Genomic DNA, 12,127 nt, shown 5'->3' with positions numbered 1-12,127 from the left:
AATGGATAAAATGTGTATTTTGGATATTATGTTTTGTTATGAAGTGAGACAAGGGAAATCTTGGTTACCCAAAGTCTGAAAAGTATACATACCAAAGGTTCAATTGGGATATTGATGAGAAACTAAAAATTGGGTAAAAATTAATAACAGGATACGGATTGTTTATGAAGATTGAATGTAATTAAGAAATGTGTAAGCTAAAAATTTATTGATAAATGTAAGAATGATGTTTTTGTTGAGTTGATGTAATTAGAACTGTACTAGCTTGAATACGAGACAGTAAATGTTAAGGGAAAAAGAGAAGAAATACATGATGTTGTAACCTGAGATTTGCACTAAAGATTTTGTTATTGAACTATTGATTAACCCAGTCACCACGTTGCTTTTTAAATACTCAAATGTAAAATTGGAAAATTAATAAAATATTATTTAAAAAACCCGTCCTCATGTATTGAGGGGGCTGCATGATTAAGCAGACTTTGCTTGCCAGAAGGTCGCAGAAGGGGATGACAAGACCCTGGGACACTGCAACTGTCATAAATATGAGTCAGTTGCCAAACACTGAATTTTGATCACGTGACCCTGGGGATGCTGCAACAGTCATAAGTGTGAAAAACGGTCATAAGTCACTTTTCAGTGCCGTTGTAACTTTGAATGGTCACTAAATGAACTGTTGTAAGCCGAGGACTACCTGTACCAGATTTTGCACACTTTGAAACCACTACTAGATCCTTCCAGCATTAGTGGAAAACCTTCCTTAAACATAAGCACAACTAGCCACAAGTTAAGATGATGCTCTGCAGAGACTCATGATGAAGCAAAAGCCATTTTCAGGAAGATGTAGCTGAATCAAGGTGTTGTCAAAGAATGTGTAGCGTGCGAAGGAGGAAAGGTCTTATATGTCAAAAGATTTAGGTAGAGGGCCTGCACATCAAGGGTAATTTTTGCTTCTGTTTTCCGTTTAAACTAGTTCATAGGCTGTGTCCACACCTTATACTAAATTTAATGCATTGTGATTTGTATTGGCTGTGTGATGTGCGAACTCAACCACTATCAATTCAGTAAACTGGTTGAACAGTTGCTCACCATTGCTGAGCGTAGTCATATTATCTTTTCCAGTTTTCATGGGAAAGAACTTGTTCATTAGCAACTTTATCTAACTATGCCATGATTATAAAATAAAAATCTGATTAGAAAACCACATACTGACAAAATATGTAACTACGCTGAGTCTCTTGTTATGATGTAGGTGAAAATGGAACTGGTATTTGTAGAACTTGTTCTGAATTACAAGCGTGGGGAATGCAGAGGCAGCAAAAGAATGTGCTACTTTAAGGAACTGCTACTTTACATAGCTCAGTATTTTAGTGTTTTCTCATATTATTTTATATAATTAGAAAGAAAAATAGTCTCTGGCTTCTCAATCTCACATTTTGCCTAAGAGCTCACAAGAGATACAGTGTTAGTTACACTTCGCTTATAACTGAGTATGGGCTACTTTGCTCGTAAGCCTTCAGTTCTTTGGTGTATAATTTATTATTTGAAGATTTTTCTTGTTGCAGGGTGGAATATATATTGCATAACTGGCTTCATTAATGCAGCAGAATCGCCCTTTTTATTCTAATAAGTTTGTATAAATTAACCACATATATATATAAACCATTTGTTTAGACACTTCCATTATTTTTCCTAGTACGTTGTTACTATGTTGGCTATTGCAGTTATCAGTACTATGTTTATAATTTATTTATTATGTATTTTTTGATATAAAAGCTTACTAATCTATATGTGAATTATACAGATTTATATTTATCCAATGCCCAGATCCTTCTAAGGGTGGTGGTTACCAGCAGCTGCTACTGTCAGTATTAGGGATGGAACTTCGGGTTGTTCTCTAATAAATTGAAGATGAAGAGAAGGAGCAGCAGAGGGGAGAGGATAAGGCAGTGATGGCGAACCTTTTGGAGACCGAGTGCCCAAACTGCAACCCCAAACCCACTTATTGCAAAGTGCCAACACGGCAATTGAAACTGAATACTGAGGTTTTAGTTTAGAAAAAAAAACCAACTCATACATTAACATATTTTGTCTTAAAAACACAAGAACAAAGCTTTCAATGATACAAACAACTTTGTACTGAAAGGTAAAAGTTTGCTTTTGGCATGCTTTTGAACAATTAATGTGATTTTTGCTGTTGTATGCATGCTGATCATTTGTCTAGCCTTGGCTTATACTTTGTAAGTTTGAGGGCACCACATGCAGCACTCAGGTCATCTGTTAGTCCGTTTCTGGTGTCAGACTTGATATAATTCAAAGCTGAAAACAGCACGCTCACTCCGGAGGCTTGTTTTGGCTAGGAAGGGGCTTGAGAAATGGCTTTTTCCTGCAAAAAACATAGCCAAAGTGTAAGGCGTGCGTGCCCACAGAGAGGACTCCGAGTGCCCCCTCTGGCACGCATGCCATAGGTTTACCACCACTGGGATAAGGGAAAGCATCTGCATTGCTTGAATGGGAGAGAAAAGTAGGCAGGTAAGAGAGGGATGAAGTTGGGATAACAAAGAAGATTCCAAATGGGAAGACTATCATCGTAGGAAGTGATAGTGAGTGGTGCAGGGGTCAATAGCTTGAATGCAACCTTGTGGAACATTTCTCTTACATTAGAAACATAACCATTGGTTGCCAGGAAAGCTGGGGGGGGGTGGGGAACAGCCTTAGCAACATTAAGGCTTCTGGACTTCAACTCCCATTATTCCCCAACCAGCCATGTTGAAGAGAGTTGAAGCTGAAGGAAATTGAAGCCCACAAGTCTTAAAGGTTGGATACCCCTGCTCTGGACCCTGGGAGTTGAAAGAGAATTGGTCACAGAGGTACACAACCTCTTGGTTTGATTGGAGGGGCAGTTGTGCAGTAAGCCAATTGGAGCCCTGGAGGTGACTAGCCTCTTCCAGGCTCTTTCTTCACAAATGTAGAAGACAAATGTATAGAGAAGGGACTGGTGCCAGAATGAAAACTCCATTGTCAGAACCTCAATAAAAAGAAAGCAAGCTACAGTATTTTGATGCTGGAACATGGTAAGTGCCTAGATGAGCCCTTAAGTCCTGAACAGGCTGAAAGGAAGATGTAGCCAAATATCAATGCATTAATGTGCAAAACAAAGTTTGTTATAAACTATGGTTTATTATAAAGCTACTGCAACCAGTATGGCTAATATGTATTAGAAAGTACAGATATTAATTTTAACATAATAGTGGTCTGTGTTGCATATCCAACTGTATTTCTAGTACATTTGAGGGTGTTTTTTTAAAAAAAACCTAAAGTAATTGGTTCCTACGATTGTCCATCCTCTTTCCCCCCTTCCCTCCCTGCATATTAGTTAGAAGGAAATTATATAGAACAAGGGTGTCAAACTGGCAGCCCACGGGCCAGATGCACTGGCCACCCTGGCTCTGCAAAGGCAACAAAAAAATGACACTATCGAGTTTGACACCCGTGATATAGAAGAACTCATGTGCCTTTGTTTTATTTGTTTTATTATTTATTATTTGATTTAGGTGCTGCTTGATTCTGGATTGCTTACAGCATAAACATACAGAATAAAAATACAATAGGAAAAAAAGAAGAAAAAACAATATGATGAATCTGCCAATAACATCAAACATATCCAGCAAGGATTTCCAATTACTTTATCCTAGGGCTTGTCCGAGCAGCCAAGTCTTTAAGGCTTCCAGAACATAGTTATGGTGGGAGACGCTTGGATCTTTACAGGGAATTTTCTTTTACAGGGAAGACACCATGATAAAGGCTTACTTATAGTTGATGCTGTTTAATCAAAGTGATCCAGAGCATGCCAGTCTTTGTTCATATTGGCTGAACAGACACCAGAGGAGATAGCTGGTGTCTCAAATAACTAAACCCTGGACTGTGTTGAGTTTCATAGAATACAGCCATCCCCTTGAATTGCACCCAAAATCAAGTGGCAGCCAATGGAACCTGTGAAAGGGATTTCACACGGGCATATTGAGGCATGCCTATGATTGCCGACGCTGCTGCATTCTAGAACCTTCCAAGTGGTCTTAAAAGGCAGCCTCATGTAGAACACCTTGCAATAGTTATGCCATGAGGGGTTATCATCTGTCTGTCAAGATGATCACACTGTAACTCTGAAAATGGAGAATTTGGTATGATGGGAGAAGCCAATGAAAGAAGTAATTACTTTAAAAAATGGGCTGGATTCAGTAGGGGACTGGAGGATGAAAAATATACAACTTCCCCCCCCCCTCATCCCAATACAATTTTTAAAAAGTTTCATCCCATGAATATTTGAAGGTGAGTTTGTTAAAGTACCTATTTTGAAAAACAAGGAGAAACAGAATTCTAATTTTAGTTAGAAACCATTGTAAAAGCAGTTTTTGTAATGCAATGACTCCCACTACACTAGTAAAACAACAGTAGGCTATTGTACACATACACTAAACAATTTACTTGTATTCAGAATTTGAATACAACCATTCAGAATTAAATAGACATTATTTTATTCACCCTTCTTAAAAATGGGGAATCCAAATTTGCTCCCTTCCCACATGACATTAAACTACCATTTCATTTTATGAGCATGAGACATGATTGATAATTCCTCCTTTCCCTGCTGCATAGTAATGAGAAGTCCCAAAACTTATTTCCCGCTAATTTATTGTTTCTCATTATATCCAAAATGGGAATGGGTTTATTGAAACCAGGCACAATTATTAACATTGACCTCTTCCATTAAATCATAGTTCATACCATGGTCTCTCAGGGTTCAGATGTAATGAGCTGAAAATTGAAGTAAAAGCTTCCAATCTCCTTGCAGTTGTGCTGGAAAGAATTGGAGAGTCTGCAAGATTAAAGCTTTCATATGTGATATATAAGAAATATATTTTAGTGTGGCATTCAAGGCCTGGCTATTGTCATAGATATGTACTCCATTCAGTGTGTGTGTGTGTGTGTGTGTGTATATATATATATATATATATATATATATATATATATATATATATATATATATATATATATATATATATTAATATTAATATTAATATTTATATATACATACAGTGGTGAGAATACATCCCACAGATAAGTCTAGGTTGTTGCCTAACTATGCTTCTTTCTCACAGCTCTTATATCATAAAACAGGGCTTCACAATCCGGTCTTTGAAAGTGAATGCTGGAAGATTAATGAATTATTTTTTATATTGTGTTATAGCATTATTATTCTTTTTGGGAAGAAAGGTGGGAAATCTTGCTTTCTGTTTTATCTCCCAAAGTGATCTCAGGATCAGTAAATGTTTGACATTTTAGATGTTGTTAATACCCTAATGCTGTTGCTCAATTGCGGATTCTCTTCAGTTAAAAAGTAACCGATTGTGCCCAACTGTCAAACACAGTGCTCATGTAATATTAATAATGTGTTCTTTCACTGTTGTGCTTGATTTATGTGAAGAATTTTCTCCTGTACTTCTAAAATTAATAACTGTTGAATAGTTTCCTTAGGTCATGGTGATAATAATTTATTTGGTTATTTTGTTTTGAACATAATAATAATAAGTTGGAAGGGACCTTGGAGGTCATCTAGTCCAACCCCCCTGCTCAGGCAGGAAACCCTATACCATTTCAGACAAATGGCTGTCCAGTCTCTTCTTAAAAACGCCCAGTGTTGGAGCATTTACCACTTCTGGAGGCAGGTTGTTCCACTGGTTAATTGTTCTAACTGTCAGGAAGTTTCTCCTTAGTTCTAGGTTGCTTCTCTCCTTGACTAGTTTCCATCTGTTGCTTCTTGTTCTGCTTTCAGGTGCTTTGGAGAATAGCTTGACTCCCTCTTCTTTGTGGCAGCCCCTGAGATATTGGAACACTGCTATCATGTCACCCCTCACCCTTCTCTTCGTTAAACTACACATACCCAATTCCAGCAACCGTTCCCTATATGTTTTAGCCTCCAGTCCCCCAATCATCTTTGTTGCTCTTCTCTGTACCCTTTCTAGAGTCTCAACATCTTTTTTACATCTTGGTGACCAAAACTGGATGCAGTATTCCAGGTTCTTATATCTGGATATCTGAATTGTGTATTTTAAAAAATATAATTCAGCATGGAAAAATGCACGTGTAAATTAATCTCCAAGCTAAAAGGAAGCTAACTATTTTCAAAGTTAAATGAAAGATAGTTCCACAATTATCTAACCTATGGAAGAAACCTAGCTAAAGATAGCTTCCTTATAAAATTGTAAAGCAACAGTAGAGGGCGCTATAGCAGGAAATTGCACTCACAAGTGAAGCTAATATGCTATATATTTTACAATATATATCACCAGATATTTCTTCTGTTTAATAGAAATGATAACTGTTAAACATGCCTTAATATATTTATAAGAATAACACTGGCCATAATTAAGTAAATAGCAATATTCAGGTGATTTCATAAAGAACATACCTTTGCATATAATAGAGATTCTTTCATTTAGATTGATACAAAGCTTATCTGTTACACATACATATTCAGAAGAATAAAGGATGCAGAGTTTCCACCATGAAGAATAAAAAGGAATTTCAATGTAGAGAAGTCCAAAGCAAGGAAGCACCATTTCCTTACACAAAATGCATTAAGAAATTATTATATATCCAATGTAATAAATATAACATAGCCCAACCTTTATGAGTTTATACTGGTTTGATGAATTGAGCATTTGATACATATAGATCCAGTGACATTTGCTTCCCTGAAGTAGGCAATTTGAGTCAACCATTCAGTAATGAAAATAGAAATACGATTTGCAGTTTGGTGTAATTCACATAAAAGGAATCGCCAAAGTAATGAAATGTGGCTGAAGCAATTGTTACCTCACCATACTTTGCTGTTGCATTTGCAAACATTCCAATTATGTTTTCATATCACCAGGTGTATAGTCTTGTTTTTAATGCTAAAAATAGGGATGTGGGCTAAATGGCTGTATCCATGTGCAAGAGGAACTACCAGCTAATTTAGGGAATTTGAATTTTGTGGATGATCAATTACATATATAGACAGAGAATTCAATAAGTAAGAGTAATAAACAGATTGTGGAAGAAGAGATGGAATGGAATCGAATGGTTATAAAAATGGAAAGAGACATAAGGGGAAACCATGTGATTTCCTGGTTCACAGAAAAAATGATTTTTAAATTGTTATTGGGCAGAAGTTAGTGCAACCATAAAAATCAATGAAGAAAACCGGGATTTTAATGCACTTGAAAGTGGGTATCAATGTCTCATCAAACTTTCTTATGTCACACAAAAGAGCTCATATATTTTCTAACTCAATTCTTATTTAGATGGGTACTTCATAGATCTGGAAATACAGGTTACAGTTTAGTTGTACTCTATTGTTAGATTAAATTAAACTAAAGAATTGTAAGGTGCAAAACATAATCTTTCTGGGAGAATACAAGTTCAAATAAATAAGTAGACTCACTAATACACAGAGACAAAAACATGTAGCTGAGTGGAAATATAGAACCAAGAAGAGAATATCTGTATGCTTATATTTTGCACATTACTGTTTGTATCCATTAAATATACCTGAAGGATGGCAATTTTGGACTTTCCGAAGTCACATTAAACATTTAATTCAATTTGGGTTTTGCTCAATTCCAAACCAACTGAGCTTTGTGGCTCTTTGTCAACTGACAATTTATTGTGGCGTAGACTTTCCACAGACTAGAGAAAGCTCACCTCCATAATAAAACTTGTTTAGCCTTTCAATTGCCAGAATTCTTGGTGTTTTATTTTATCTGACACGCATCGCTTGAAACGTAGGTCAGACTGCTATCATTCTCTTTCCCTCCCCTTTGCTTAATCTGAAGCACTTTTTAAATAATAGGTAAGTGCCACCAATGACTCGAACCCTATTTATAGAATTTTGACAAGGCTTCCTGAAAGGAAGCAAATGGCAGAATTCAACTACGCGATCTTCGTGTAGAGAGAAAAGCCAGGATATCAGCACGAGAGGCAAAGGACAGCTCCGGAATCAAGGGGGAGGAAGGGAAAATATATATTTTATTTTATTTATTTATTTATTTGATTTATATACCGCCCTTCTCCCGAAGGACTCAGGGCGGTGTACAGGGCAATAAAAATAAGAATACAGGATACAAGATTTAAAGTTAAATGATATATATATATATATCATTTAACTTTATGATATATATATATCATTTAACTTTAACTATATATATATATGAAAACTTTCCTCGGGCAATTTTCCAAGCGGCAAAGGCGCAGATAAGACCGCCTGTTGTGCATTGCCCAGAAGCAGCCGATCACTCGACCTGTCGAAAATTGCTGATTTCATTCCAAAGTCACCTACGAAGTTGAATATAAACCTCTGGAAAAAAAAATAATAAATTCCCAGCAAGTAGATTCCCTCCGCTCTAAGGTGCGTAAAACGCCAGAAAATTCGTGTCACGACTCCTCCAGTCGAAACTCCCTCCCTCCCAAATTTCGGAAAACAACGCAAAGGCAACGAGGGAAGGAGGAGGGGGCGGTGGGGCGGGGTGGGGGTAAGAGAAGGCCGGCGGGATCGAGACGCCTTTGATTCCCACCCGCCGACGGCAGCCTTGCAAGCCAGCCCGAAACTACCGCAAGGGGAGCGAAGTTCTGGCCTCCTCTCCCGCCCGAAGTTGGCCAGCCGCTCCCCTCCGCGCGAGGGGCGGAGTTTATGGCGCCCTCCCGGGGCCGTCGGTGCGCTCTGGCTCGCTGCATATGGATCGAGGGGCGGGCCGAAGCTGGAGGGGGAGGGCAGTCCCACGTGCCCCCCCCTCCTCCTCCTCCGCATGCCTGCGAAGGCCGAGGAAGCTTTTTAGCAACTGCGGCTGCCAGCGCCGCCGCCGCCACTTCTAAAGAGAGCTCGCCTGGCTCTAGCTCCGGCCGCGGCTCCTCTGCCTTGAAGGGCGCTCTGGGAGAGCGCGGGAGGCAAAAAGGGGCAGCGCGGGCGGGGAGGGGGCGCTCGGGGGGCGCCTGCGAAGTGCAGCGAGAGGAGGAGGAGGAGGAGGAGGAGAAAAACAAGCACCTGGGGCTCGGCTGCTCGCCTCGCCGCCGCTCTTTCCCTCCGCCCGCCTCCCATGCCATTACAGCAACAAAGAGCACGCTGAGCAGCGGGCGGAGAGGCGCCCTGGCTCCCAGCTCCGTCAGCCCAGGCGGCGGCGGCGGCGGAGGACCATGGCTAGGAAGGGGGACGCCTCGGTCTCTCCTTACGGTAAGTCGGTCGGGCTGAAGGAGGAGGGGGAAAGGCAGGTGGCCGGCTGCGGAGGCACAGCAGAGCGCGGGCTGAGGGGCGCGCTCGGCGCCGCAGCCCAGTCCGGGGGCGGGCGGGCGGGCGGCTGGGTATTTTTTTGGCCTGTTTCAGCCCGCGCATCCAGCTGCCGGAGTTTCTTGCCTTGGGGGAGAGAAAGCCAAAGCAAAAGGGAAGCCCCAGTCCGGCTGCCCCGTCCCTCTTCCTCCCTCCCTCCCTCCTGCCAAGGCGGCGGCTTGTTGCTGCGTCCTTGAGGAGGTCGGAAAGTTGGGGCTCGGGCTGCGGGGAGGGGGAGGCGAGGAGGAGGAGGAGGGGGGGGAGGAGGAGGAGGAGGAAAACTCCGGTGCGTTTCGCCCTTTCTCGCAGGCGCGCGGGCTCGGTTGAGGAGAAAGAGGAGGCAGCCCCCCCCGCCGGGTGCAGGTGCACCCGCGCCGCTTTTGTCTCCCTCCCCGGGGAGAAGAGCGGCGGTGGGGGGGGGGGAGAGGGCTGCGTTGGGGCCCACGGGGGATGTGAGGGCATGGACCAGGGGCCGCTGGAGGAGGAGGAGGAGGAGGAGGAGGAGGTCGGACGGAGGCGTGAGGACGGGGTGGCTTGTGAGGCGGAGCGGCGGCGGCGGGCTGAAGAGGATGGAGGGGATACTTCACCTCCGGGGCAGCGCTTCTGGGATGGGCGATCGCGAGATAACGAGCAAAACAAGCCAGGTCTGGGACTGGCGGCTCTGACTGGTTGGAAACTATTCCTGTTGAATGTTAGGAGTTGAGGGGCAATAAATCTGGGGCGCGGGGTGGGGGGGCGGAGAGGGGTGGGGTGGGGGTGCGGGGCTTGGGGAGGCAAGGAGAGAGAAGACTCTTTGAGGCGTGATAAGCAAGGGATGAATTTGTGATGTGGCTTATGGGGCTTTGAGAGGACACGAGTGACTCTTGAAGAAAGAGACGATGTAATCAGGGATGTGGGGTTTGGGAACAACAAACCCCACATCCCCAAGTTCGGGGACTTGAAATGGCTTAAGAGGAGTTCTGGAACCAGGAGCGATGAGTAAACGGTAGTTGTCATTCACAGCCACTTTTTCTGGGTCTAAACAAACGGCTAGCCGCCTTCCTGCTCCTTATTTTAAGGGCTCATTAGGGCAGGAATACATGCGTGTAGAGAGACCTGGGATGCAGTAACATCAGGTTCCGTGTGGGCATCCTGTATCATTTGCAGTTCACAGTAAGGCTAGAGATGATGGATGGATGGATGCTCTGTGTAATTTGCAAGCTAGTCAGACGGGTCTCCTCTTGGGTACCACACGATGCCTTTAAAATCCCAATTTAGAATCAGTGCAGTTTGTTAAAATATTTCCTTCTCTCCCCCAGTTCACAACGACCACACCAAAAGTCATTTTGTGCCAGATATCTTACAAAATATATTTATGTTTGGCTTTGAAATGTGGATTTAGTCAGAAAAGAATAAGTTCTGGTTTACTGCAGTAGGAATGACCATGTAGGAGACTATTAAATCACACTCAGGATTTGTACATATACAAATTATTAAATCACGCTCAGGATTTGTAGATATTCAAAGTGATAAATAGTTTTTTAAAATGATTGTGTGATTGGTATCTCTATCTATCAAAAGTGAAAAGGAAGCCACAAAAATGTAGTAGTCATTACTAGTCTTTCTTTGGAGAAAAAAAGAGAGGCAACTATTTTATCAGAGTTTTCTCAATGGTTCATATCCTTCTTTGTTCACAATGACAAGGCATATTTCAGCTATTTGATTGCATACCATACAGCATCTTACAAATAATACCTACAGTGTTGCCTATATTTCTGTGTAAGTCTTGCGATTAATACTGGGGAGGAAAAAAAAGCTAAAATAGATACATTTTTATACTATCACTTTGCTTTCTTCTTATGCCCCATTTTTGTGTGTCTAAATTTTTATGAGTCCTATATTATAATATATGGCAATCTTCTCTTTGCATAAGAGCTCTTAATATGTATATAAAAGGTACACAAATAAGAGCTGACATTTATATCCATAAATGTCTTATGGATATAAGAAGCTACCCTGTATTGCATTGTTTTTTATTTGATTTTTATCCTGCCATTGTTTTTACAACTCAAGGCAATGTACATAAACATTCCACCTCCTATTTTTTCTATCACAATTCTGTAATGGTGGGTTGGGCTGAAAGGGAGTGACAGGCCAAGAGTTATCCAGTGGGCATTCATGCATATGGGCAAACTAGAGCGTCTAATCAAGAGCCTTCACCACCACTATAGGTAGTCTTTGGCTTACAACCATTCATTTAGTGACCATCCAAAGTTGCAAAGGTACAAAAAAAAGTGACTGATGACCATTTTTTATACCTACGACCATTGCAGCATTCCTATGTCATCAAAATTCAGATACGTGGCAATTGGCATTTATTTATGATTGTTACAGTGTCCCAGGCTCATGTGTGATCACCTTTTGTGACCCTTTGACAAGCAAAGTTAATGGGGAAGCCAGATTCACTTAACAACCATGTTATTAACATAACATCTGCAGTGATTCGCCTAATGGCCACTTAAATCACTGTGGCAGGAAAGGTCGTAAAATGGGGCCGAAACTCACTTAACAATTCTCTTGCTTAGCAACAGAAATTTTGGGCTCAATTGCAATCATAAGTTGATTAGAGTACATTACACTGGCTCTCAGTTATAAACTACAAGCAGTCCTCAAATTACAATCATTCGTTTAGTGACCGTTCGAAGTTACAATGGCACTGAATAAAGTGGCTTATGACCACTTATGATCGTTGCACATTCCTCATAATCACGTGATCAGAATTCAAATGCT

General features: G+C 41.2%; 1 protein-coding gene across 1 annotated transcript in view; it reads left to right on the top strand.

Moving 5' to 3' along the window:
* Positions 1 to 9,073: 9,073 nt before the first annotated feature.
* Positions 9,074 to 12,127, top strand: part of SLC44A5 (solute carrier family 44 member 5) — a 193,346-nt gene continuing 190,292 nt past the window's right edge. The window contains exon 1 of the mRNA XM_081324949.1: positions 9,074 to 9,265. Within this exon, the coding sequence (XP_081181075.1) occupies positions 9,229 to 9,265 (37 nt within the window). The 5' untranslated portion in view covers positions 9,074 to 9,228. The remainder of the gene's footprint in view (positions 9,266 to 12,127) is intronic.

Source organism: Vipera berus (assembly GCF_964194415.1).
Source record: "Vipera berus genome assembly, chromosome: 3".
NCBI lineage: Eukaryota > Metazoa > Chordata > Lepidosauria > Squamata > Viperidae > Vipera > Vipera berus.
Note: the sequence above shows the minus strand (reverse complement) of the source record. Positions and strands in the feature narration are given on the sequence as shown.